Source organism: Synchiropus splendidus, chromosome 2 (genome assembly GCF_027744825.2).
Source record: "Synchiropus splendidus isolate RoL2022-P1 chromosome 2, RoL_Sspl_1.0, whole genome shotgun sequence".
NCBI lineage: Eukaryota > Metazoa > Chordata > Actinopteri > Syngnathiformes > Callionymidae > Synchiropus > Synchiropus splendidus.
The window spans coordinates 20,471,921-20,499,251 of NC_071335.1; the positions used below are offsets into that span (position 1 = coordinate 20,471,921).

General features: G+C 42.9%; 3 protein-coding genes across 9 annotated transcripts; 1 reads left to right on the top strand and 2 right to left on the bottom strand.

Annotated features, from left to right (window-relative positions):
• Positions 1-171: 171 nt before the first annotated feature.
• Positions 172-22,111, top strand: LOC128753385 (serine/arginine repetitive matrix protein 5-like). 5 transcript variants are annotated; one of them, XM_053855041.1, is made up of 17 exons: positions 172-247; positions 1,037-1,286; positions 1,367-1,483; positions 1,612-1,718; positions 1,802-1,919; positions 2,154-2,270; positions 2,367-2,459; positions 2,569-2,685; positions 2,765-2,890; positions 3,658-3,762; positions 3,834-3,941; positions 4,111-4,227; positions 4,502-4,597; positions 4,712-4,813; positions 5,281-7,080; positions 7,911-8,291; positions 8,618-22,111. In XM_053855041.1, the coding sequence occupies exons 2-15, from the start codon at positions 1,059-1,061 to the stop codon at positions 6,991-6,993; spliced, it is 3,264 nt and encodes a 1,087-aa protein (XP_053711016.1). In that variant the 5' UTR covers positions 172-247; positions 1,037-1,058; the 3' UTR covers positions 6,994-7,080; positions 7,911-8,291; positions 8,618-22,111. The 5 variants fall into 5 exon arrangements, with proteins under 5 accessions (XP_053711016.1, XP_053711014.1, XP_053711019.1 ...); XM_053855039.1 differs by lacking the exon at positions 172-247 and adding an exon at positions 278-499; XM_053855044.1 differs by lacking the exon at positions 172-247 and adding an exon at positions 278-486.
• Positions 8,147-11,565, bottom strand: LOC128753387 (group XIIB secretory phospholipase A2-like protein). The gene is made up of 4 exons (XM_053855048.1): positions 11,263-11,565; positions 10,570-10,658; positions 10,084-10,249; positions 8,147-9,339 (listed from the first exon to the last, which is right to left on the bottom strand). Exons 1-4 carry the CDS (start codon positions 11,510-11,512, stop codon positions 9,221-9,223), a joined length of 624 nt encoding a protein of 207 aa, XP_053711023.1. The 5' UTR covers positions 11,513-11,565; the 3' UTR covers positions 8,147-9,220.
• LOC128753384 (integrin alpha-M-like) lies at positions 12,191-26,327 on the bottom strand. 3 transcript variants are annotated; one of them, XM_053855038.1, is made up of 31 exons: positions 26,244-26,327; positions 22,988-23,105; positions 22,793-22,884; positions 22,639-22,721; positions 22,232-22,346; positions 22,021-22,151; positions 21,775-21,917; positions 21,405-21,561; positions 20,349-20,484; positions 20,207-20,280; positions 19,962-20,079; positions 19,264-19,406; positions 19,001-19,147; positions 18,730-18,927; positions 17,531-17,661; positions 17,301-17,458; positions 17,063-17,229; positions 16,883-16,999; positions 16,718-16,788; positions 16,517-16,649; positions 15,106-15,201; positions 14,953-15,032; positions 14,808-14,879; positions 14,649-14,724; positions 14,181-14,288; positions 14,067-14,108; positions 13,867-13,992; positions 13,691-13,801; positions 13,583-13,612; positions 13,407-13,517; positions 12,191-12,941 (listed from the first exon to the last, which is right to left on the bottom strand). In XM_053855038.1, exons 1-31 carry the CDS (start codon positions 26,278-26,280, stop codon positions 12,744-12,746), a joined length of 3,519 nt encoding a protein of 1,172 aa, XP_053711013.1. In that variant the 5' UTR covers positions 26,281-26,327; the 3' UTR covers positions 12,191-12,743. The 3 variants fall into 3 exon arrangements, with proteins under 3 accessions (XP_053711013.1, XP_053711012.1, XP_053711011.1); XM_053855037.1 differs by having other exon boundaries at positions 13,583-13,801; positions 17,063-17,223; XM_053855036.1 differs by having other exon boundaries at positions 13,583-13,801.
• Between the last annotated feature and the right edge of the window lie 1,004 nt (positions 26,328-27,331).

Sequence of the window (27,331 nt, forward strand, 5' to 3'; positions counted from 1 at the left end):
AATATTTATATTCTTGCATATGGTGATATCTATCCTTGTTTTCTTATAACATTTGCGTAATGTCAAGTGTGAGCAGTATTGTTGTGTCCATATTAAAAAAAAAAAATAGGAAAGAAAACGCGCTACAGTGATGCTCTTTGTTCCTCCGTCCATATGATGGCGCTGCTCTGAAATTAAACGACATCGCGTAGCCATGGTTGGCTAACAGTCCAAGTCAAAACAGCCTTCCTGGTGAAACAGGCGATTTGTATGTAAAATGCTTTTTTTTTTTTTTTTTTTAAGTCTAGTGAGACGACATTGATTGTCGATAATGGGGCGGTTTTGCAGAGGAATTCGTTGGTTATGTAGAGTTATGTAACTCGACTGCTTAAACCTGATCTAAGGTTTACAGCCGTTTTGGTGCTACTTCTTTTTAATATGTCACAAAGTGAATGCAGGGGAGCATCGTATCTAACCAAGACGTGCAAATGAAGGCCAATGGGCACCGTAAGACATGATGGTACATTAGTAATAATGCTCGCTTTTTAAGTCTTACGGAATTAAGAATGTATGAAGTTGTTTGTAGCAGCCTGTCCTGGCGTGGATGGATGCATAATCATCTATTAACGGTGTGTTCGTAGTAGATTCAGCGAGTAGTTGAATAGTGAGTAATCTTTAATACGAACGTGTTGTTATTGAAAACGACCGATTTTCTGGGCACATGAACTGTTATTGAGAACGTGGCAATGGTGATTTGATGTGAAACATCAGTTAAGGTAAATGTATGACTCACAAACACAGTTAAGATCATAACTGATGTGTCTAAATTGTCAACATGCATTTTCCTTTTCTTTTTATTTGATGAGAGAAATTACAAACTTTATGGGCCTTAAATGTATCTTAGGAAGATGTGAATAAAATAAATGATCAAGCATGAAGAGCGTCTTTCCTGTATAACTAATACGTTCATGGTTGCGGTGATGAAATTTACAGAGCTGATGTTGTCCTGTGCATCAACTCTGATGATAATAGTTCATCTTTTCTTTGAACTTGCCAGATCCAGTTGACGGCCATCTAAAATGGATGGGATGAATGATCCGCTGTTGGCTGAAAAGTTGAATCTGCTCAGCGAGATGGAAGACAGGATCCGCTCTAAGAATGCGTTTATTGCCAAACAATCTGTTGAGCGGTCCACACACGACACACTGGATGGCGATGAGCAGTTATACACATCGAAGGCTACACCTCTTCGTGATAGGGTCCATTTTATTTTGCAGCAACGTGAGACGAGAGGCTTTCTGTCAAAGGCAAGCAATGAGTGGTCACCAATACTTAACAGTGGAATTTGGAAGTTGCTGAATATGCTGACTTGTTGTCTAATGTTCAGTTGGCGTCGCAGCGAGAGCGGGCAACTTTATTATGTCTTAGTGAAGATCCTGTGATGGATCATCCCCTGAAGATGAGGTTGAAGGCTCTCATGAGGAGGAGAAGCATCCAATCAAAGGTGAGTTGAGCTTCTTTTCTTCTCAGTCCAAATTCAGTTAAAAAGTCTGCTGGCAATGAACTAATCTTGACAGGCAATTGATCATAATAATGTCACTACTCTAGTGATATAAATTCTTTTTCATCCAGGAATTTAATCTCCATTCACCACCATCACAATCACCACCTACTCAAGACAATGAGGTCGAAAGGGGCTTTGACTTCTTCCTTAGTTTGCTGAATAACGGAGCTGACATGGTGTGTATATAAATATTTGACATAGCGTTTTTTTTGTGCATGGTAGCATGTGTGCTGCAGAAACATCATGTTGTATTGTTCGGGAATGCAACATTCCACTACCGCATCCACAAAGAAGTGTTTCTCCACCATCTCATTGTGACCACGTGCGGCACAGCTCGAAGAATTTCCACTGTTTTTCCCCTAAAGAAGTGAATATGGTGCGTGTTTTTAAGGGAGGTCATTTGTTGATGTCTGTGTGTGAGTCTGTTGATTATGATGTCAAAGGTCATTGTTTGCATGCACAGTCTGGACTTGGGGCTGAGCTACACACTATATGATTCAGAATTATATCAACGTGTTGGAGCTGTGCTTATAAGTGAGTCTTGGGTTGCATCAAGTATTGAAGTTGGCTTGAAATTTGTTCATTGCTATGTTTCTGTGTGCTTTTCAAGGACCCTGACAGCGCACAAGGTTGTCCAATGCCAACTGTGTGTCAACCAGCCTACCAGAAAAACGCAAGCGAGGACCCGAAGCACTTTCATGGATTACAAAAGAAAGCAATGGATAAGGTATGTGTGTCAGCCCACGATACTGTGTTAAAAAAGACTCAACACTGTTCTAAATGTGCATAAAGTCAGCGAGCACTGAAAAACCCTTGTGCATAGGTCCCTGACATCATTCCCACCCCTCTTCAAAGAAGTTCTCCCCCAATTCAGAAGGAAAATTTGAGCACAGACATCCGCAAAAAAGAAGACGAGGTGCGTGTTTATTCCTTCAATGTTTTCTAAAGTTTTAATTCATTTGGCTTCTTTTTATCGCTACATATTAACTATGACTTACGTAAATGTGGACGGTTTTTGTACTCAGGTCCGTGACATGCCACCAGCTGTTTCTCGACGAAGTCATTCTCCATCAGCCCGTCATGGAAAAAACAGCCTCATTGGAAAGGAGCTTCCTGAGGTGCCCAGGAAGGTACCAGAAAAGGTGTGTTAAATGTTTAGCTTTTTATGTGTTTTGATGGTTGCTCCTCTGCAATAGGCCTTCTTAACTTCTTTGTCTTCAGGTCCGTGATGCTACTCCCCCAACTGGCCAAACTGCGTCTCAATTGCCCTGTTCTGAAAAGGTCAACCAAGGCTTGGACCGTTTCGTGCGTTTGCTCCAGAAAGAATTTGGCTTAAGGAACACTGTGGTATGTGTTTTGGTCTCACTGAACTAGAATACAGGCAGAGAGCCTGTGATGATGTTTTGAGGTGCTTCCTAAAAAAATATACAGTATCAGTGACTTATGGTCAATCTTTTTAACAGCAGAGAAGAAACAATTTCTTTAGTCTAACGGTTGAATAAAGTTTCATTATTATTATTATTATTATTATTATTATTATTATTATTATTTTGGGTGGGGTTGCAATGATCAGGTTCAGCGAGTGAGATTTTGGCTGTGGGTAACACAAAAGCATAGTACATTGAACATCCACAGTCATCCTGAAGGTCCTTCCTTAAAAGGCCTGCTTGACTTGACAGTGAGGGAACTATATTTCACTATATTTGGGGTTTTCCTGGAAGTCAGAATCCCCCTTTAAGCGGCCCTTATGCTACTAAAGAACCCTGAATTGAGGTGGCGTGTTCTCCTGCTGGTTCACATAGCTCCATTTACATTGTAGGTACTGTACTGTGAGAGACAGAATTCAAAAATAATCCAGAAATCACTTCGTATCGTTTAAAAGAATGTACTTGTATTTTATTACTGAGAAAATCTGTTGTAATATTTGGTGCAGAAGCCATCAAAGAGGTCAAACATTTCTTGTAGTTCTTGACCAGGTTTGCACACACTGCAATGGCTCATTTGCATTTACACAGCAACTCAGAGTTTCAGCTCCTTCCATAGATTTTCTATTGCATTTAGGTCAGGAGAGGGGAGGAGGTCATTGCGCCTTATTTATTTATCTCCTTTTCAAGATGTCCACTCATCCACCTCCTCCACGGAAAAGTCTTTCTCCTCCGAACAGAAGGGATGAAGACAGTGGAGTCTTGAAAAGAGCCATCAATGAAGGAGAGGAGGAGGTATGTCTATATATCCTGCGGTGTTCATGATGCTTGCGAGGGACATAAAACAACATGGGATGTCTTCGCAGATCCCTCACAGGCCATCAGCTCCATTGCAGCGGAGTGTTTCCCCACTTGTCCAGAAGAACAGTCTCCTCCGAGTTCAAAAGGCCATGCCAGCTCGCAGAGAAGCAAAGGTACTGCTCTTCGTGTGTGTAAATTGGAATGATTTAGTGGTTGATAGATTTGGAATTGAACAAAAATAATTTTGAGATCAATCATTTATTTTCACTGGCAACATGACAGCATTCCGAACTTCTGATAAGATTCTACTTTATTGGCGCGATGTGACACCTCTACTTTCAGTCTCCTGACTCTGCACCTCCTGCGCCACCTCCCAGTGTCAACTCAACAGTCGCAGAGGACAAATCAGAGAGAGGCTTCCAGCTCTTCCTCAGCCTGCTCAATAATGGAGCTGACATGGTGGGTGTCGGTGCGTCATGTACTGTGTTCCAAAATGTTCCAACACACTGCGTTGCATTATTTTTCTCCCTGAAGAACTACTGAGTTCTGAGGGTCAGTTTAGGTTTTCTGCATGAAGACATTACTCTTTTTTTTCCAAGACCAAAAGCACACAAAGTATCACTTTGGAAAAAGTGAGGTTTGTGCTGTCAGTGTATTGCAGCATGTGTTTGTTGTTAATCATCTGCAATAGATGCGAATCGGTCTAATAACAAAGTGTCATTTACGTCGTCAGGTCCCAGACATCTTAACTATGCCTCGTCATCGAAGTTCTTCCCCGCCACGTCAGAAGGACCAAGTCAGAGGCTTTCATAATGAAGGAGAGAAAGGGGTGAGCTGAGTATACTCCCTCTCCCTCTCTTTAAACCAAAGTGTGTGTCTGTTTTCATGCGTGTCATCAGCTCAGAAGCTGTTCACTTACGTGTCTACTATTTACGTATTTCAGGACCCTAACCTCACGACTCCACCGCCAAAAAGTGTTTCTCCGAACAGAAGGAAAGAGTTCAGTCGAGGCTTAAAGAGACCCCTCGATCCAGGAGCAGTGTCGGTTGGTGTTTTGATTTTACCTTGTGAATCAGATCTGTTGTGAAGAAATGCTCACGAGTTACAATATCTATTTTGCAATATCTATCCATTTTCTTTCTTAAATTTAGTCGGCGGGGCTAGTATTGAATATTGAAATCTATAGTCCGAAAATTACGGTAACAATCATTTGAGTGGTGAATTTGGGTAAAGGAGCTATGTGGAAAATGTAAACATATGTTTTCAATTATTTCATGTTTAAGGGATAAATATGAAAATATTCCTTTTGTTGAAGTGAAAGGCTAAAAGTACTTTTTTTTTTTATTAAATGTGGATGTTATCTGCTATGGGGAATGACAATACAGTAAGAGAAAAAGTTCCCTAACAAAGACATTTTGAATTGAAATGGTGTTGAATTGTACATAATGATATAATGTACAGGCGAATGTCTGTCTGTGATTGTTTGAAAATATGGGATGCCTTTGCTTCCAGGTCCCCAACGTCTCATCAGCCCCACCTCACCAACATGTGTCCCCGTCAACCAAGCAGGAGAAAGTCAGCAAAGGTTTCGAGTGCTTTCTCAGCCTGCTTAACAAAGGAGTAGACATGGAGCAGCTCCAAAGGATTGTCAATGAGCCCAGGGAAAACCACCTGTCAGGAGTAACCTCAGACTTGAATATTGACACCACAAGCCAAGAGTGCAAAAGACGGGGCACAAATGACCTGATGTCCAGGGATCAATCGCCACATCTAGGAGGGTCTGAGGCTGCTGTGAAGAGACAGATAGACAGAGAAGACTGTTCTGGAAAACCTGGTTTTCAAAGTGATTCTCTTCCGATGAAAAAATATAAGGATGACTCTGATCAGACTGAGTCCAGTTTAACATCCAGGACTGCCGTGAGCGTGGAAGCAAGGACAACAGCAAGATCTCATAGCTCCAGGTCACCTGTAGCAAAGGAAGATGAAAGACAAACCAGGGCTGAAACAAAGTGCCCTCTAGTGGAGAAGAAGACAGGTATAGAAAGTCAGCATTTTAGTTCCCAAACATTGAAAGACCAACACCATCCAAGTGATACTTTACACTTACAAAGCACAACTCCTGTCCAAGACAAAAGAGGCGCCGTGCAGAAAGCAAACAAAGCTGGTCAGGCGAAGCGTCCCAAGTCCCTTACCAGGGCAGCAAAAGCAAACACACTAGGACTTGATGACTTTTCAAGGAGTCGATCAAAGTCTCCCCTGCCAAGGAAATCCAAAGGCAAAGCGAGCAGCAAATCACAACACAGTTTGGATTCCAGAAGTCGATCAAAGTCTCCCTGGGCTGTGAAAAGTGAAGATAAATCGGTCTCTCCCGAAGAAAGGAGAAGAAGCCGACACAAGTCCCACTCTCCAGAGAAGAAAGTAGTGGAAGTGAAAGGCAGGTCGGATGACAAGCAAGTGCAGCTGCAGAGCATTCTAAGCTCCTTGGGCTTGGATTTGGAAGCCAAAGATCTGAGTGGGGTTGCAGCCCGTACGCAGGAGCGGCTTTATGGAAAGAAGACAGACAATAAGACTGTGAGTGGAAGCAGCCTAAAGCCAGAGGAGGAAGAGGAGAAACGGTCAGCAGACAAGAGTGGGCGGTCACGTGACAGGAGTCTGTCAAGAGGCAAGAGGCGCTCCCATGACCGGAGGTCGTCTAGTGCAAGCCCTGACCGTACACGACCCCGTGACCAGCGTGATTCCCGTGACCGGAGAAGCCCCTCTTGGTCACCACAGTCAAGATCCCGGAGTCCGTGCCACCGCTTCTATGACAGAATTCACCAGGATGCAGTCGAAAGGCTGCCTGTACAAAGTTATGGCTATTCCTACGGGAGTCTAGCAGCAGCTGACTGCAACCCGTATGCTCCCGCTGGAGAACCCTCCGTCCATGGCATGGGGCATGGCTATGACTTCAGACGCTTCTCAGCCCCAGTTTATCCAGCAGATAGCTATGGACACATCATGGAGTATGCAGGTGGAAGTCAGCTGGCATATGCTCACTACCCCCCTTATCCATCTCAACAGTACTGTCAGCCGCCCGTCTACAACCCAGGGAACCCCTTCATTCAGAACTTTCAGTATCCTGCCTGCATGCCGGCCTCCAGCCTGGGATACCCACCGCAGCACCAGGAGGCAGTGAATTTAGGCCTAAGGAAAGAAATAGGGGGCAAAAAGAAAGAAAGCAGATAAGAGGACGTTCATTACGTTAGCTAGTTAGGATTCATAGAGCAACACTGACAGAGCGGCACAGTCGAACCTGCTTTACCACAGAATCAGGTGGGTGCAGTTCTTAGCTTGCTGTTTGGTGTGTGGACTTGTTTGGGCTCATACTGATGTCATAGACCAGGGGTCGGCAACTTGCGGCTCTTTCACCCTTGTGTTGAGGCTCTGTGTGGCTTGGTAAAATAAGGGGCTCCGCTTTTACAGTCAAGTCAAGGCTCCGCTACACGCTTCGAAAGCCCAAAGGATGACGGCTCACGGCGTTTTTGTTTGCTAGATATATAATTTAAGTTCAGCTTTTTCATTCATTTAAAAGAAACCTTCAACTCTAGGATTTTTTTTTTGTAAGAGTTCAAAACGTGTTCATATAATAAATAAAATGTAATTTTCTGAAACATGGATGGAATGCATGGATTTCATAAGCAAAGATAGACAGTGGTTGGACAAAATAATGGAAACACCTTAAAGCTTTTTTAGCTTTATATATATATATATATATATATATATATATATAAATATATATATATATATATATATATATATATATATACATTTGTATATGTATATACACGCGCTAATATCTTCATTTCAAATGTCAAAAAGTGTTTGCCTTTTCCGTGGAAACTGAGTTGAAATGGATCTTTGAGTGTTGAAGGTTGCCGACCTCTGTCATAGACACATTTGTATATTCAGTGTTGTGTACACTGCTGTCCAACACTAATTCACCAGTTATTGTTTGCTTCCGCTGCCTAACACTGTCTTCAGCTGAGCATTTTTAAATACAGTATCCATGGCAACTACTAGATGCACACATAAGTCCTATACAGGAGTTTAACTCAAACCGTACTGAAAAATATCTTAATATGTGCTTGCTGTTTTTTTTACAGATAAATTTTTTTTTATAATGGATTCATAGTGTTAGATTTTCAGCTTGAAGAATGTGAGCAGACCCCTGTGCCTCATGATGGATGGAAGCATTTGTTCAATGACTTCAACCAAGCAGAATGGTTTCTTGTTTTATACTCATGTTGTATTTTTATTTGACAGACCTCTGATGCTGAAGCAAATTTTGTTGAATTATATTTTTTATTTGAATTTATTATCTTATACTCTTAATAGAAAACATGCCTCTTTTTATGAATAAAACTCTCAATCGCGTTATTGGTACTGAAACCAAGACACTACTTCCTGTACCGTTGTGGTCCAACTCTGTCCTGAGCTGAGCTTCACAAGTCACCACTGGAGTCCATGGTGTCATGGCAGAGCAGGTGAGTGTTGCTGAGAGACCTGCTCCTCCACCTTCCCTCTCAGGATGCCCCGCTCAAAAGCAAGGCAACGTTGCTTTCAGACTTGGTTTATGTTTATTCTAGAGTTGGTTAGTGTAGGTCACAGATTTTGTACATTTGTATTTCATGTATTTTTTTTCAAGTCATGGTGATCAATACAAGTGTTGAATCCAATTTTCAAATAGCGAAACACATTTACTTTTCAAACAAATTTACAAACTTCTTTAGCAAACTTTTTTTTTTTTTTTGCTGAGTGAAAAAAGTGTCAGAAAGTGTCTTAGTCTGTGAATGTGTTTTGAACTTTTCAGTTACCAGAGTTTCGCGCTTGCGTGTTGAAATGCAACAAAAAACTTCAAGACAAGTGAGTCACTTTTGGTTTTTTTTTGTTTTTTTGTAGTTGTTGCTGTCAGTTCAAAACAGAAAACGTTCAAAACTTTCGAGCGAGGCGGCCATTTTTTTTGTGAACTTCAACTCGACGCAACTTAATAAATGCTAACATTTAACGTTATGTTTTAATGCAGATTCCTATTAATTTTCTGTGGTATTGGTTATTGGTGACCTCTTATCAAGAGGAAGCCAGCAGAGATCACGATAACAATTGGACAGAGATGGACTTTTATTTTTTTAAATTTTGATATCTACACCTGCAGTAATTCAGATTGAATAGGTAATAAAAACATAACAAAAAGTCTAATGTTCTAAAGGGTTCAATCGTCTAACTAAATTATTTATTAATACTCTTGCTGTTGTCAATAAACACTTAATTTCCAGCAGGGCCAGACTCTCATAAACACAAGTTAGTTAGTAGTACATCCTCGATTAGTAACTCAGTCAACAACATCATAAACCCACAGACAGAACATATCAGAATAACTTAAACTCATTGAAGAATAAATATCCCAGTGGTTCATTCACAGTTCGTCCTTCTGCTCTCCAGGACAAAGGCAAGCTGATCTCTGACTGTTCATGTACGGCCGGCAGCCCAGAGTCCACACCGTGTTGAACAAGGTGTCGGCCACAGTTTCACAGGCTGGAGACACAGACAAAGGGACGGGTCAGTGAACGCGTCACGCTACATCATAGCACCTGAAAAATGAGATGGTTGTTTTGCTTCTAGCTGAATTATTGAATTTGTCATTGGGTGTTTGCAAAGGTCAACGACGACATGAGCGACATTGTTAACCTTAACTCACACATTCATGACTAGAAGCGTACTCCGGAAAATGCAGACCTCTGGAGTGTCAGAACATCTGAGTTTCATAAATGTTTTCCATGTGATGGCTAATTGTGAACACGGTACAAGGGCGGCAACATGGAAGTGATTGACAGGGAGGTAACCGTTTGTCCCTGACCGACATTTCTGGAAGTTTTATTTAAATTTGTTGTAAAGTTATTTTGCTTACAGTGACATACACACCCTGCTAGATCACATCCTCTTTGGTGCTGTTGTCGCCTTGTGGTTTGTCATGTTTGACATTCTCAGCGCTTCTACAAGTTTGACTCACTTCCTGTTCTCCTCCTGTAAACTTGAGGGAGTGGCTCACTTTCAAGTCATCTCAGGAACATTGTGGACACCACCATCACCACATGTAAAATGCAAGTTTTCAAAAGCATATTTTGGTTGGTTTAACAGCTCAGTGTCTCTGACACATTGACTTGTTCCAAAGCCGGAGTGAAATGTTATCTCTGGTGTTGAGTTGACCGACTGGCCCCGCTGGAGGCCCAAACCGGCTCTGGTGCCTCCTGTCTTTTAGAGACCCGCTCACAAACTCACTTTCCACTTTGGACACGAAGCCAAGGCTCTTCTTCAGGTCGGAGCAGATGCTGTGGAGGCACCAGCGGAACTTGGAGTCGCAGCGATACTTGTTGGAGCCACACGTGTCGTAGCACATATCCAGCTGATTACAACACTTGGTCATGGCAGGGACTCCCATGTCCATCTGGAAACACAAGACACGTCACACACGAGGCTCCGTGTGAAACCATGGGTGAGATGTGACACTTTGGGTTGAGATGAACCCAAGTAATGTGTAGATGAGGTTTCCTGAAACAGTGTCCTGATTCACAGAGGCCACCAGATGGCGCTGTCTGCTGTAAAATGTTTGGACTTGAACAACTAATTCAATGAAACCTCACATCATTTCTTAACCAAGAGCTCCATCTAGTGGAGATTTGGACACGATTTCGCGATACCTCATCTACCCATCACTGATGAACCCCCATACAACATGATCTATGGAGGTGTGTGCCACCAACTCACCCCTTCAGGGATCGGCAAGCCGAAAAAGTAGGAGCCGCAGCCATCGGGCTCTGGCATCTGGTAGTCTGGACGAGGGACTGGGGCCCCGCCTGTGAAGTGGATGTCATATCTGGTTCAGAAAAGTCTCAAGGAAGTCAAGCTTTCCAGGTAGTACGTTGTTTCACAATGTCGGAAGTGGTCAGTTTTGGTTTGCACCACAGTGTCACGTGTGTTTCGGTGCCGTGTAACTAGAGCAGGTGTCACATTATCACCTGGAAAACGCAATCAGGATCCGTTCACAGTCCATTTACCAGGACTATGTCCAGAAGATAGCAACCATGATAAACAGGCTTACATTCATATCAATACACACAAGTGCTTTTCTTTTCAATTCTTGTAATAGTTCAAATATTCCTCCAGTTTTCATAGCCAACGCAAGTGACGTCATGAAAGCCCGAGCTGTTTGCCCAATTTCCATGACGTCAGTCTCGAATCCCACCCAAGCGAAACCCATTTGAGGGTTTGATTCCGAGGATTGGGATATCAGTTACTGCATCCTCTCACCATGTTTGACAAGTCAAGTCCGATAAGCTAACTTTTAGTTTTTTGTGAATTCACTTATGTCAGTTCAACCGCTCTGATTTGTTCCAAATAAAAACTTTCACCACACTTTTTAAACATACTTCAATAGAAAGCCAAACAAAGACTTGTTACCATGACGACAGCGGTACTGGCAGACTCCATCTCGCCCTCCCATGAACTCCAGCATGGAGTCGAAGTATCCACTGACGGTCTCGAAGCCCCCCCTCAGAGAGTTCAGACCCCACTCCGGGTCCTCGCCTGCCCCCTCTGAGGCCTGAGCCGGTGGCGGCGGCGGTGGTGTCTGCCCATCTGCCTCCTGACCGACCAGCCCGCGGAGGGTCAGGCCCAGCAGCAGGGGAGCCAAAAGAGCCCAGCGGGTCATTCTGCTGCTCCGTACCACCACACTGTGAAGTAACACGCCCAGCGTGTGGCAGCTCAGCAAAGAGCCATCCGGACTTTGAGACCGACGTGATGACAAGCTCAGATGTGGAGGAGCAAAGTCCAGCTTGTATCTAGCTCTGTGTGCTCCTGATCAATGAGTCAGTCCGGACAATCGCATCAGCTGGCTGATGACTGCAGTCACTCAGCTGCCATTAAAACATTTACACCGTCGTAGCGTAGAAAACTCCAAATGACTAGTTCTGAAATGTTGACTTCTTTCAAGATCAGCTAGCCGAGTGTGGGGATCAAGCAAGTTTCCTGAAATGTGTAACTCTGTTATTTTATTTTATTTTATTTTAGTTTTTGACGTACTCCACGTACTTTCATGCACATTCCGGCAGACAGTCTGGTGCAGAGGTGGGCACTTGAATTTCCTAAAGGGCCACATTATAAACTGCCGGTTGTGAGGGACCATCATACCAAAAGAAAAGCGGCGATGACTCCAAAATGTGACGGAAAAAAGTAAATAATAAGGACGAAATGAACCATAAAAGCGTCAATGGAAGCAAGGATATTAAGAAGTGTAAATATGGCCTAAACCCTTTAAAAATCTTTTTACATGGATTTGATTTGAATAGAAATCATAATAAAACAATGGACCAAACATCGAAGATGAAAAGGCAGTTTATTTCAAAATATATATATTTTGTTTTCTTTTTGTGGAAAATACTAAAATGACAAATGAAAAGGAGAAACAAAAATTTTGTCATGGATGTGTTGTGTTTACTGTTGTACTAGTCCTGGCTAAAACAGAAACACGATTAAAAAAATGACAACTTATCGGTTGTATAGTTTTCGTCTGACCCTATGAAGGCCACAAAAACACAGGCAAAGGGCCGCATATGGGCCCCGAGCCACATTCTGCCCAGAGCCTAGAGCTGCCAATTCACCTGTGGAGTGTGCAGAGAAAACAGATGTTTGTATTTTACTAGCCCGTCAATATTACATTGATCTCGAGTCAAGCATGTTGGAAAACAACCAGTTAAAAATGCTAATAATAATAATAAGATAACCTCGCATGTACTTATAACAATATATGTATAATGAATCAATAATGTACAGGTTTTTACAGACAGGACCTTGGTGTAGCACACGATACAGCAAACCCACTTTGGTGTCAGAGGTGGGATGGTCTCCCCTCAAATGACTCATTGGCTGATGAAAGCAGTCTGTTATTTTTCATCTGCCTCTGTTGTGCTGGGCCGATTGTCGCTCTTGACATGATCTAAAAGAGCCTTTTGGTCTGCTGGTAGTTCTGGCTGCTCATCTGTCTCCATGGACCCAACAGGCACTATGAAAGAGCTGTTCTGCTGGTCAGCGTGGTCATGCTCTTGGTAGTACTCCAGGGTTTTCCTCCTGAAGCAGCCCATCTGAGGACAAATGACATATGAATCAGAAACATCCAATGCGCTATTTGTTTCCATGCTGCGCCTCGGGGGCTCGCACTGCTGTTATGCTTTGCGAAGACCACCGCTCCACTTTATTGACGTTTACCTTGGGTTCCAACTGACTTGTAAATCCCGCACATCCCAGGGCTGAAGTGAGGGAGTTTTTGCTCTGGGTGTGTTCTGCTAAACGTTCGCATGCTAAATGGCTACATGTTTTCCGCTGAAGTCTCAGACAACTGCTCTGAGAGTTCACTGCAAAACCGTCTATTCCACAGTTTGCAGTGAACTCACCGCGCAGCTGACCGTGAACAGAGGCCGATATCGGTATCGGTATCGGAGCCCAATACAAATACTGGATGGGATTGGTCCCATCTCTAATTCACATGCCATAAAGTGCTGACCACTGCACCTGAAATTCAAAAAGAATTATTGGCAACACCAACGTACCTTAAACATGATGATGGTGACGATAACCAGAAGCAAAAATCCCACGATGGTCCCGGTGAGAGTGATCAGGAGCTGATCTGGTGCGATGACGAACTGAATACGGACTTCAGCCTGCGAAACGTCACAGTGCTCGTTCTCATGTGCGAATTACACACGCGTACATCTGAGTTTCTTACCGATTTCTGTGGCGGGTCCTCGCCCACACTCTGCAGAAAGACACAGTCATTAACGTGAAAGACAGAATTGTTGAAAAAAATCAATAAACTAATTGATAATTCAGTTACTTGTCTGTTCGAGTCCAGCGCAAATGTGTGTTTGTCGTAATCCACATGGAGGAAGCTTCTGAACTGGACCTCTGCTCCATCGCCTTTGAATCGTTGTAGGAAAGCGCGGGCCTGTGAAGTGGAGTGACTTGGTGTTTATGTTTCTGCCTGTTGCCGTGGTTTCCGTGTGTGCTTACGGCTGCGCGCTCCTGGAGCTGCGTGAACTGGACTTCGCCGGTCAGATTAAACTCAACGCTGGATTCTTTCTCCAGGAGAAAAGTGTCACATGTGAACAGTCTGCAGCGTTTGTCTGCAGAACAGTACTGTGGCAACAAAAGCAACAAAGGTCTTTCACAACACTATTGGGAAACAACAACGTGGCACAACGGAGACTGACTTGAGATTTCCCGTCACCGTCGTCCCTGCATTGCGTCTGGCTCTGAAAAAGAGGCAGAGGTCAGACGTGTGGCCGTCCACACGCCAGCAGAAGTCTCCACCGTGATGCCTCTACCTGTTTGACAGTCACTGCATAGTTCTTCATCTCAAAGTTATGAGCCAGTTTAGTAGGAAAGAGCAGAGACACGTTGACAGGGAACGCCTTCCAACCAGGGTTGTTCACCTGAGCAGGGAGAAGTAGTCCATTACTGTACTGCACTGAGTGCATTACTTTTCACTCATTCAGTGTATGATCATGAGCATGATCTTGACTCTTCTAGTGATTGGAAAAAATTGATTTGATGGCTATTTTTTTAAAGGAAAAGACAATAAATGTTTAAATTCCGAGACAGCAAAGTGGTGCAGTGGTTTGTGCTGATGCCCAACAGGTTCAAAGTTTCAGTCCTGTATGCAGCAACTCTTTGAGTGACATTATGTGTTGTATGTTCTTGGCTCCTGGCACTCTGATTTCTTCCCACAGTGCTAACACACACATTAGTTAGCAGTAATAATAAGTCATAGAACGGATAATGATTAAACTCACCATGTAAACGGCTGTTATGGTTTTAGCCCGGAAGTCTTCGTCTGTGAAGTCTATGTAGTCGATGTTGCTCTCTATCCTGAGAAAGGAAAATGTTCAGTGGATTATTACTGAAGTTGCATTATCCTTGTATGAGGCTCTTTAGAGAGAAGAAGGACTTACACTGTCAGTTTTATTTCAAACTGCACAGGGAGCTGCGTGGTGAGAGATGATCTGCTGGAGTTTGAGTTGTCACTGAGGATGCAGAGTAACTCAGTCATTTCAATTCAATTCAAGCAGAGTGAGTGGGAAAACTTGTGATCGGGACCTTTTTCCAGTGACAGTAAGTGAGACCAAACTGTTCCACTCGAACTCAGTGAGGATGCGAAAGGTGACTAGAAAGGTGGCCTTTGCATAAAAGGAAACGCGTATTGATGAGTTTGAGGGTTTTAAAAATAACAATGCTGTGACGGTGACTCACCACTGATCTGCTGCGAAAAACAGGGAGGCTGACACCACATGTTGTCCGGTCAATCGCATCTATGTCCTGGCAGCTGTGTAGTGTTGGTCCCACAGCCTTGAGAGACAAAAGAACTTCATAAATAAGGGATTTCTTTTTGCATCAGATTTAGTATGTACCTGCCGCGTCGCTGCATCTGCTACGATATATCGACTGAGCGTTTGTTCGCACGTGTCTGTGTGCACATCTATCTTTGTGAAGACCTCTCATTGCCATGACCCTTTCCCCAGCCTCTCTTCCTAAACCTAACCCTCCAAAACACATGCCTAACCTTAACCAGGACTCTGAGCCAAACCAAATTATAATAACCTTGTTATTGTTGACATTTTAACCCTAAAAAGTCAATGTGAACTGACCAAAATGTCCTCACAAGATCAGTGTTTTGTCAAAGATTGGTCCATACAAGAACATTAATACAAACACACACACATACAGTATACACACATTCATTGACTTTCATTATTTCCACTGACTCCCACCTGGACCCAACCACCCAAATCTACTGTAGCCTCCCAAAACATGTGGCTAACCTCAACCAGGACTGAAACAAACTGAAACCCAATAATAATGACGCTGTAATTTTGATGTGGTAATCCTTAAATTGAGGCTCAACCTCGCGGGGGGCCCGGCAAAAATTCCCCACAAGGAGGTGTGTTACCAAGGATTGGTAGATTGGTGGTTGACTGAAGACGTATGCAAGTAAAGCTACAAAAGTTTGCAGACACACAAACTGCCACACACCACAAGAACCTTCTGTCACCATAGTTGCTACAGCAGAAACAGACCTCGCACCACCAGTTCTAACGGTCTTCCTGTTGTGGGAATAGTAACATCTACATCTCTCAGAACAAGAACCACACAATGAAATGAAATGAACACACCAGAAAGCGTGTAATAGTTTACATATTCAGCACATTAAAACAAAAAAGTACTTTTCCCTGAGCTTCTGCACATGAGGTCACTGCCCAGAAGCCTGGTACTGGTTTCTATTTGTTCCTTTGAAGAGGTTTGACATGTGGAATTACACCGTGTCTGTTTAAACATTGGTGACACTTTGATTGTACACGTTCAATTCTAAACGTATCACCTTGGCACATGACACACAACCCTGCGTTGGAAGGTGCAGGTTCTTTGCATGTTCCAGTTTAAGTTCTGCTTTGACTGAAAAGCACATTCACTAAAAGTGCTATGTTAATAAAGTTTTTTAAGACACCTAAATGTGTGCATAAATTGAAGAAGTTGTTTTTCTCAACAGAGCAAACGTGGGTTTTTCAGAGAAGGGAAGAATGAACTTTCTGCCTCTTCGAGTGCACCACAACGGTTGAGTTGAAGCAGAGGTGCATGAAACATGAAAGCGCCTACGCAAACCCACCGTCATTCTGGAGAAGGACAGGCCTGGCGGGTACAGGATGGTGAGGCTGGTGTTGTACGAGTCATCGCCTCGATTGGACAAGGTAATGGTCATGTTGAAGGTGCTGTCCTCTGCCACCATTAGCACTGGGGTCCTTAGAGGGAGAGTGGGAACATCCACTGTCATCCACTTTCTCAGCGTCATGTGAAGCAATGTACATACGTGGTGTTGAAATCCACCTCCAGTTCAGCGATGCATTTGATTTTGTTTCTGCATTCTTTCTTAAAAGGAACCTGAAACAATTGTTTAATGTTTTAAAATGTGCTTTAAAAAAAATCAATTAAACTGAGCAGAAGTCTATGACCAAAAATGATCCTAGACACACACCTCCACCAGAACTTCTCGCTCGCCGTCCACATTCAGAACAGCGCTTGATTCTTCGCTGCCCACTTGCCAAAAGTTTAATTTGATGCTGATGGGTGACAGAGTGTCCGACACACAAACCTGCAAGGGTGAAACCAGGATTTCTAGCTGACGCTCCTCCACAGATCAGTCAAGTCCACATACCGGCATGAAGATGGCATAGTTGAAGCAGGTTGCACTGTCCCGCAGCTCCAGCTGAGAGCTCATATTCCGCCTTCTCTGGTCGTCGATGATGAAAAACCCTCGAGACGTCTGTCTGACTGGGTCCACGTGAAGTGCATAAGAAATGTTGATTCTGGGGTCCACTGTTCCTGACATGCAGGGACAAACATCCTGGTCAGGCATTCACACTCTGAAGAATGACTGGAGTTCTGGCTCTTACCGGCCTTGCTCTTCGTTCTTTCTGTCATTTCAAAACAAGCTTCGATACCAACCATCGGCAGATTCACTTTCGAGTCCCCGAGGCAGTCGATCTTGTCTATGTTGATCTCAGCTGGGCGAAAAGACAGAATGGCCTCAGCGTGGAACACGGGTCTGGACCTGAGAGACATGGATGACACCTCATATCTGCCTACTGTTGTCTTGTTGCCTCACTAGCACACTGACTTGTACCTCAAAACGATCACTGCGCCCTGTGATCCGACCACAATGTCGGTGAGTCCGTCCTCTCCCAGGTCCATTTGGCCATCAATAGCCTGCCCAAAGAATCTCAGTCCAGGACCCATTGCCCTTCCTCTGATTCTCTGAAGCGACAGGAGAACATGTGAGGGCTGAACATCTAAGGTGAATTGGACTTTTTTGGTGTCTTGACTTTTTAATCTTCATCCTATTTTAGGGTACCTCCATCAATCTCCTCTGTGGCCTTCCTCTCCACCTTCTGCCGGGCAGTTCCAACCTCAACATCTTCATCTACCAATGTACTGGCTCTCTCTCTCCTCTGTACATGTCCAAACCATCTCCATCCAGCCTCTCTGACTTGGTCTCCTAAACACCTGAGCACATGTGCTGTCCCTCTGGTCCTATCATCATCCTGCTCTCACTCCCAGAGAGAAGCTCAGCATCTTCACCTCTGCTACCTCCAGCTCTGACTCCTGTCTTCTCCTCAGTGCCACTGTTTCCAAACCATACAACATTGCTGGCCTCACCACCCTTTGGACACTTTCCCTTTCATCCTTGTCGACACCCTTTTGTCACACATCACACCTGACACATTTCTCCGATGATTCCATCCTGCCTGCACCCTCTTCTTCACCTCTTTCTCACACTCTCCATGGCCCTGGACAGTTGAGCCTCAGTATTTCAAATCCCCCACCTTCTTTATCTCTGCATCCTGTAACTTCACCTGTCCACTTGGCTCCCTCTCATTCACACACATGTATTCCGTCTTACTGCGGCTAACCTTCATTCCTCTCCTCTCTAAGACAAACCTCCACCCCTCTACGATCACCTTTGCTGAGAAAAAGATGAGGAGTCTCCATAAAAGGTCAGCTGTCAAGTATGACATCACAGTCAAGTGCTGAGTTGTTTCCCTCATTCTGTTGAGTGAGGTGGGCAGGCATCCGTTTCTATGGGGAGATTTTTCACCTTAGTAGGCCATGGTAACAGTGTTTCTTCCTTCAAAGGCACATTTTTTATATGTGCCATGTGTGGGTGCCTCCTGTCTGGAGAAGAGCCAATAATTGAATAATGCATAAATTACATTGTACACCTTGGAGAACCTCAGAATCAGATTTGTTCTCTTGCCTTCCTTGTTTCATGAGCACACTATAATACATGATTCATATTAGTAATAAACAGGAAATCCTTGTTACCTGATGAAAAGTGCTGCGGATGCCATTTTGCTTGTCACCAAGGAAGATGTACACAACACCCCGGCTCTCATCCTCCAGCGGAGCTCCGACTGCCACATCTCGCAGCGCGTCCCCGTTCAAATCTGCAAGGCTGGCGATAGTTGTGCCGAACCTACCCATAGATGGCGCGGTCACGCTCAGCACGCTGTTTAACCGCAACTGCAGAAGTAAACACATCAGCAGGACGTGAGCTAAATACAAATTCCCCAACTGAGATTGGAACGTTCGGCACCTCATCTGTGAGCGAGTAGACGTAGAACTTTCCTTCTGTCTTGTCTTCAGGTACGAAAAACAGTGGGGCTGCCACCAACAGGAAGTCGGTGACTCCATCAGAGTCTATGTCCACAGAACAAAGCTCTGCCCCGAAGTAGGATCCGATCTGTGGTTAAGAGAATGATCACAATGAAAAGGTCAAATATTCACAGAGGTTTCCTGCTGCCCAGCACCGATTCACTGCAGAGTTAGACCAACACTGACGTGTGTTAAGTTACTAACCCGCTCGCCGTTGATTTTTTGGACCACTGTCGAATTTTTTGCTTCCTTTTTGAAGATCACGATTTGCCCAACATGCTTAAATCTTGGAGCACCGGTGAAGTACAGACGAACCTCATTCTTCTCTGCCACAGCGATGGAGTATCCTGCGACGCAGAGATTATCATGTTTTTCTGTGAATTTGCTCAACTCATCTTCTGGTTGAAGTTGCCTTTGAAATCAGAACTTGCTTCTTAGAATATAAGGATTCACTCGAGATAAAAAAAAAAAAACTAAAACTAAAATCCATTTTCTGAGTCGAATGCAAATACTTGTCTTCGGTAAGAGTGTCCTGGTCCGGGATCGTTTCTTGAGTCCCTGCTGGATATTTTTGAGTCTGGAGTGGATTGGCTGGTCCCAATATTGTCTACTGTAAACACTGCTTTCAGTTATGAGCAACATCCCTTAAGACTGAATTGTATTTGACTGAATGAATATTTATTTCACTCCTGCATCAAGCGTAGATACAAGGACACTCTCATATTAACCTGATCTGCAGGTCAAAAATGAGCTGAGCTCTTGCTTTTGCAACTGTCTTGTCTGCTGCCTTTGATCCACGATATTCATAAACTGCTTTATAAATTGCTTTATTGTACTACCAAGAATTCACATACTGTATCAGAAGAAAGATGATCATTTTAAAACAAAGAAATTGTAAATACCCATGTATGAGTCCTTCTCCATGAGTGGGTCTTCTATCTGATTCTCTGATTCCTTTTGACGCTCGTGTAGAGCCCCGCGCCAGCTGTTGGATCCCACCGAACCCAAAATTAAGGTATCCTGTCAAGAGATACTCAGAGGTTAGTTCTAGCTGAAATCACGTGTTGCCTTTTGGCAAACAGAATCTTCAGCTCATGGTTCTGTTATTTGGGTACCTAACCACACTGATGGAGATTTGGAGACTAACCTTATGGGCGACGAGACTGAATCCCGACTGAGACATTTCTTTGGTCATTTCTCCTGCTCGAGCCACTGTAGATCCTGGAGAAATGACAAGTACAGCCATGCATTTGTGTATTTACTGTTCCGACATGCGTGAAGCTCTTTACCTTCGACGCTGAAGAGGTGTGTTTGGAAATTCTCCAGGATTCCTGTTAGTCCGTTATAGTCTTCGATTTTGAAGGTGTTGTTTTTTTTGGGGTGTGATGCAATTTCCTGGATTTTATCCATGTTTGCGATTTTCACCTTTTAAAGACACAGCATTCAGAATACTAGTCCAAAACCAGAGTCACAGTCACATCAATTCGATTAGCTTACTACCATAAATTCTGCATTATAGAGCGCACTGGAATACTAGCCACACCCACTAAATTTAAGAAGGAAAACAGATCGTGTTCGTACATAAGCTGCAGAGGTCTATAAGCCACAGGTGCAGTGGTGCTGTCTGTGCCGTAGAAAGGTCAGTGGTTCTTAAGAATGCAAAAGAATCACTTCTAAACTAGTTTTGAAAACAGACAGAGCACATAAGATTGAGGTGGTGGATGGAAAAAAGTAACAAAGTTGTCTTATCTCTCTGTGATTTAAGCTCACGGGTACCGATCCACCTTACATTTGTTGTTGAGTGAATTCTTGAATTGTTTGCAATCTTATTTTCGGCCTAGAAATTGGCTGCAGATGAGATGATTTTCTTTTCTTTCGTAATGGTTCAGCTCCTCTTCTAACTTGGGTTTCAGCATTGTTTCACAAGTGTTTTGGCTCCGTCTCACTTATACTCCTTCAGTTTCATCACATTTTCATGGGACCCATGTGATGTCCTTCCTGTTTTATTCTGTAGTTCTGCAGCTAGTCATCTTCTTTTTTTCTGGCTGAGTCTTTTATTTTTGCCAGAAGCTTTGCCTGGTGCTCAGGGGCACTGGGGTCATTGATCTGGGAACGTTCAGCAGCCTTTAATTTTCTTCTTCTCTCGTTCTATTTTTTACTCATGGCTTGTGCTAGACTTGTTTTGTTCTTTGCTTTACTGTATTTCTCAGTTGTCTGTCCTACCCTTTAAAAAAAGTCACGCCTGTGTAGCTCCTGAACAAGAACTCTACACTGAAATAGCGTTTATCGAACTAAAATAGTGAGATTTTTTTTCCCTCCCAGTAGACGGAGACATTACATCATACCCCAATGACAAATCTGATGATGGATTTTTTATCATAGGTCTTGATGATGGTGTTGTTCTCGTAGTCCATGTCGGTAGGATTGCCGTCAGTGATCAGAACCAGAACCTTGGTGGCGTCAGGAGAAGCGCCGTCTGCCGTGTTGTCAAATATGGTGTCCCTGAAAGCACAAGCAGCAAGTATGTGAAAAGAAGAATCTAGGTTTTGTGAGCAGGAATGTCAACTTAGCTGTTGCGTCACTCTGAAAATGATGAATTGTATAAGTTGCTACTTAAATGTTGCATTCGTTGTTGGCATAGTTGAGCTGAATTATACATAAAATGTGCAGAAGAGTTGGTTTCTTGACTTAATAAACTGATAGAATACAACTTACAGCAGAAACTCGAGCGCTGCGTACGTGTTGGTCAAAGACATCATGTGAGGTTCCCTTTCGATTTTCTCCTGAGCAAGTCCATTGGTGTAGTCATTGAAAGTGAAAACTGTACGGTGTTCGCTGGCAAACTGAACTGCAGCAAACTTAAAGGTGCAAAAAAAATAAATAAATAAATAAAAAAATGTAAGGTCATTTTCTTCAATTGGATTCATATATGAAAGGAAATAAATGCTTAGCTTTGCTCACCTTTATTGAAGTATCGCCGAGACTGCTCATGATATTCAATATAAAATCTTTATTCTTTTTGAAGTCGATCTCACCCATGCTGCCCGATCCATCAAATAGAAAAACCAGGTTGACAACCTTTTTGGTGCAGTCTGAGCCAAAATAAGTTGCATTAGTTTACGACAAAACAAGGCAGATTCCACTGAAGCATTGTCATTTTCTAATGTTTTACCCTGGAAAACTGGTTTGAAAGACTCAACCTCCTGCAGATCATTCTTCAGGTTGTAGCACACGCTGTTCACATAGGAATTCTCGTAGCATTCATGAGCGACGTGTGGACTGCAAACCTGCGACAGAAAGACGTAGAAAGCTAAGCCAAATGCGAATCTGATGTGAGGGACAAAAGCAAATCCAGGCTCTAGATTCCACTGATGCTACCAGCAGGATGTGCTTTACATTTACATCTTCTGGGGCTGATCTACTGTAAATGGTCTTTACTAATATGAGCGTGTCAGTGTCGGACACAGCACTGAACTCTGAAAAAGAGTAATCCATCTTGAGTTCGAGTGTAAAATAGATGAGTCTTTGCTCAAGCTAGTGGCCCATTTCCGACCTAAAATATGCCAAAGCACATCTTACTGTGAACTGGGAGAGTGAGGGGTCCTCGGCGATTGACAGGCCCAGGTGCTTCACTGGTACGTTATTGCTCTCGAGAGGCAGTTCTGCTTAGACAAACATTTGTCAGACAGATCACAGTGAGTGCTGAGATGTGAGTTTAATGCAGAGCCTCAACCTTTGGGATGGAAACACCGTGGTGCTTGAGTGAAGTCATGTCTGCACACTGCACCGGACCCATTGAGCTGCAGCGGCGCGGTCACAATGATTCTGTGAATTGCAAGTAGAAATAAAGATTCACGATCGGAGATTAAATGTGTCACTCAGTCTTGTGATGCTTGTTAACCACGGAAACATAACACGTGTGTTTTACCCTTTTGTGGGGCCGGATGTGAGCTGAAGCACTTTGTACCCGAAGAAGTCGTCTTTCTCACCGCTGTAGACCTTTGGGTGTGTTGTGTCGATGTTAAAACTCCAGGACACTGCACTGACTGTAAGTCCAGAGAGGAAAACGGTGGTCGACCAGTCTTAGATCTTTATCAGCATTTTGGATAACCAGTTCATCAATGACACGATTCCAGTGGTCATTTTCAAGACTTTTATTTGGAAAATAATACCAGCGTGCACGTCTGTCCAATAGGAAGTGGATCACCATTTTTCCCAACTCACATTCTCGTGCCTCTGCTGGTGAAACCTTAGGCTCAACGTTTCACACAGTGTGAAGGTGATGCAAACTATTTTAACATTCTTTGTTAATCGTTTGTTCCAGTGTTAGTGAAGCCGATCTGCCTCCTGATTCGCTGTTGCACCATCCAATCATCTGATATTTCAGTCCAAGTAAAATAAAAATATATAAACATATAACATGTGATTTTCCCACTTTCTTAATTATTCCATACAGACAGTGGGCCTGCCTGTGTGGAATACTAGGAGGGTCAAATGAGGAAATAAAAGTGGAAAAAATAAGGAGAAATAAACAGAAATAAAAGTGATTTTCATATTTATTGCTGTTTGTTTTTCCTTTTTTGATTTCCACTTTGTGTATTTCCATTTAGATTTCCACATTTATTTCTGTATTTTGTCAGTCCTATTCCATATGTCTCTGGTCTTGGGTCAGAAGTGCGAAATGTGAATTGGGCGAGATGAATCATGATAGTGAAAGGGACTAAATCATTTCATTCGTTTTCAGTTCTTCAGTTTCGCCACCGAAGAACTGAATTATATATACAGTGGTACCTCGGTTTTCGAACGTCCCTGACTTCGAACAAATCGGAGTTCGAACAAAAAATTTGGGATTTCTTTGCTTCGGATTTTGAACGAAAATCCAAAACACGAACGCCCCCTAAAAAAGCTGGAAAAAACATAATGTGCGCGGACCGATCAGCTGACCGACGACACGCTTTGTTATTGTGCATAACGCAGCCTCTGTATGCAGACGTCTCCCGTTAGCTACATTTACTGACTGTTTCTTCTTCATATTGAGGTGTAAAACCTTTCCTGTCTCCTCACTGGACCGTGGTAGAGTGTCACAGGGGAGGTGCTGGAGCGCTCACTCCAGGGTTTGATGTCCTGTTGTGGGCTGGAGCTGGGACAGGGATGAGGCCAGTCTGGGACAGAGCGTGACTTGGTTTATGACTTTGTCACAGCCAAACTGCACAGAAGCGCACATTCAGAGCTGGACACGCACCGGGCACCTCTTCACTTCTGGAGAGACCTCACTCACTCGGCAACCCCTCCCACATGCAGCGGCCACACACATAGAGGAACAGCCACCTGCAGCAGACACTCTACATTCACTCCTACAAAAGACTATTTTAAGGCTTGGAACGCATTGTTTCTTTTTCCATTCATTGTAATGGGAAAAATCGATTCAGATTTCAAACAAATCGTTTCTCGAACCGCCGTCTGGAACGGATTGTGGACGAGAACCGAGGTATCACTGTATATATATATATATATATATATATATATATATATATATATATATATATATATATATATATATATATGATTGTTTTATTTAAAATAACATGCTGCAGCTGTGTTACCTCAGTCGACCTCTTTTTAGGTCAGATCAATAAGAATCAATAAGAATCAAATGAACGAAAGAACGATATGAAGATTCAGAGTTCATCGAGTGGAAAGTGAATGACACGGGGGCGGAACGAAACGATCACATTGCATTCGCTCATATCTTAGGCACTATAAATGAAAGCGACGGAGTCGTTGTTTATTTGGCAAGACTGGGACATGCCTCCCATTCCATGCTTTTAAAGTGACATGAGATAACTCTGGTGATGGGAAGACTATCAGCGCCTGTGCCACGTAAACAAGTCACTGCCTGAGCTGACTCGTCCGTCCCAGGTCGACTCTTCCAACGGCACATGAACTAACATGAATCAACATGAAGACTTTCAAACTGTCAATTGAGTGTAACTCAGATTGAGCTGAGAACATTTTTATTTTTCACCTTTAGTGACATTTTTCAGGTTTAACTTAAGCACAAATGCTTAAGGAGCATTTTACTTTTACTATAGTACAGATTTCTCAGTTTATTTTTATGTTTTAGATTAGATTTGATTGCATGTCCTTTATTAGTCCCCAAGTGGGGAGATTCTTACCACTCTGCTTTAACACACCTTTTTAAAAATCTAATAATTGTTAATTTAATTTTGTTTCACTCGATAGCTGCATTACGTTCACAAATGCGTGTCTTTTTTTCTCGAGCCTTTTGGCCTCAACATAACCAGGGCTGCTGCATTTTAGGGCACAATGTACATAAAAACTGAAGTTGAAATGTGGCGTGTCACAGTGCAGATCCTGAGGTCGCTGGTTCACACCCCACTCGTACCTGTTCAGTGTCATTTATTTTACTGTGAGACTGAACAATGGAAGTTGTTGTCATCATTTCAATGTATCCACTGTCGTTACACAGATGCATGAGTTTAGGAAGGAATGCGTCTTGTTTATTATAGTAAAAATGATGGCTGCAAAAGCTCTCAGACAAGTGGCCTTATGTGAACTTCAGTCTGTCGTCTTTTCACCATATCTGGCGTCTTAACTTGCAGTATTTTCTCCATGCCCTGCCCCCAACTTCCTAAGCACTGTGTGTTATAATATCTTGATGGGAGATAGATGTCAAATGACGCAAAAAGGAAACAACAACCCTTCATCTGCCTAAATCAGTCAAGCACACTGAAATTGAGCAATCTTTTTCTGTCCAAAAATTCTGCATGGTTTCAAGTGCTGCAGTGCAACATACTCTAAATATCAAATTGAAACCTGCCGAGGGCAGGTGTAGCAGCCCAGTTGACTTGACTTAAAAATCACCATCGTTCTTGCATGACTTCATACCATGACAATCTGTAATTGTCTTTTTTTATGCAGCAAAAAAACACTATAGCAAGAGGCGAGTGAAACCCGAGATGGAATGAAAAAAGGTTTCATGGCCTCCTGCTCCTTCAAGGTCAGGCTTTTGTGATTGAATATCATTTTACAAGAAAGATCGTGATTTGAGGGCAAAACTATTATATTAAGAAATCACTTTTTTTCTATCCATATTTGAAAGAAATCTTCTTCTGTGTCCGGATAACTGTAACCATCGAAATAAAGCAGATATTCGCTCTTACCAGCCAACATCAGCGCTATCCGGTGCCACTCCCGCATCTTCGACCGCAGATGATGAAAGTGAGCCTCGTCTCAGCAACAGTTCCTGTTTCTATGCTGTGTGTTTTTGACAGGTGGTGGTGGTGACATGTGCTCAGCAAAATCTTCGTCTCTAGCTTCCTCTTTTCATGAACCATTTCACTGTCAGGAAAAACTTTGCTCTCATAAAGCCAAATGTCAGGAGCGAAGATGATTCATCCCTAAACGTCATGCGACTCAAGGTTGATAGCTGCGTTTGATTATCACAAATACAGCGTTTATTTCAATTCCAAACATCACAGCTGATACTGTGACTTCCAAGCAAGGCATTTGCTGATATGTTTGGGTTAAAATACTGTTAATGTGACGTTTCCTGTATGTTTCAATGAACATAAATGTTCATTCTATCAATGTTTCAACTGAACATAAATAGTGCAACAACTTTTGTAAAAATTTTATAGCTCAGTTCTGAATTCAAGATTATTGTTTTTTAATTTGGAGTTAAACCAAAAATATTTCATGTGTATTTGGCATCAATGTGAGACGTTCTAGAGCACAAAATAAAACTACGCCGAGCTGACGCCCACATACGGAAAGAGAAGGTACTGAAGTGTCACTTGTATTTCCGTTTGAATTTATTGTTATTGATTTATTTTTATTTATTTTCATTTTTTTAAAGTTTGAATAACATTTTTTTGAAAGGCTGTTCGAAAGAAAAGGGAATGGGGAGAATTGTGGTCTCTGCTCTGAGGCTTGTCTTATGATAAATTTGTTTTTGGCGCTGCGTATAGGATTGATACTGAACCTCATTTCGTGGTTTTCTGCCCAGTTGTTGAACTCAGTTCTGGATTCGTTCCGCATCGGTCAAAGCATTTTGAAGAACCAGCGGGGGCCTCAACATAACGGTGGGCTGCTGCATTTTAGGGGACAATGTACATAAAAACTGAAGTTGAAATGTGGCGTGTCACAGTGCAGATCCTGAGGTCGCTGGTTCACATCCCACTCGTACCTGTTCAGTGTCATTTATTTGACTGTGAGACCGAACAATGGAAGTTGTTGTCATCATTTCAAT

What these genes read in the sequence shown, in the direction of transcription:
- LOC128753385 (XM_053855041.1), top strand. Translation starts at nt 1,059, where the DNA reads ATGGATGGGATGAATGATCCGCTGTTGGCTGAAAAGTTGAATCTGCTC. An exon ending in GGAGAAGCATCCAATCAAAG is followed by an intron (nt 1,484 to 1,611) that starts GTGAGTTGAGCT and finishes TTTTTCATCCAG; the next exon opens with GAATTTAATCTCCATTCACC. An exon ending in TCGATCCAGGAGCAGTGTCG is followed by an intron (nt 4,814 to 5,280) that starts GTTGGTGTTTTG and finishes CTTTGCTTCCAG; the next exon opens with GTCCCCAACGTCTCATCAGC.
- LOC128753387 (XM_053855048.1), bottom strand. Translation starts at nt 11,512, where the DNA reads ATGACCCGCTGGGCTCTTTTGGCTCCCCTGCTGCTGGGCCTGACCCTC. An exon ending in GCTTGCCGATCCCTGAAGGG is followed by an intron (nt 10,250 to 10,569) that starts GTGAGTTGGTGG and finishes TTGTGTTTCCAG; the next exon opens with ATGGACATGGGAGTCCCTGC. An exon ending in CTTCGTGTCCAAAGTGGAAA is followed by an intron (nt 9,340 to 10,083) that starts GTGAGTTTGTGA and finishes CTGTGTCTCCAG; the next exon opens with CCTGTGAAACTGTGGCCGAC.
- LOC128753384 (XM_053855036.1), bottom strand. Translation starts at nt 26,280, where the DNA reads ATGCGGGAGTGGCACCGGATAGCGCTGATGTTGGCTG. An exon ending in AAGAACGAAGAGCAAGGCCG is followed by an intron (nt 17,230 to 17,300) that starts GTAAGAGCCAGA and finishes CCTGCATGTCAG; the next exon opens with GAACAGTGGACCCCAGAATC. An exon ending in ACGGTGACGGGAAATCTCAA is followed by an intron (nt 13,993 to 14,066) that starts GTCAGTCTCCGT and finishes TTGTTGCCACAG; the next exon opens with TACTGTTCTGCAGACAAACG.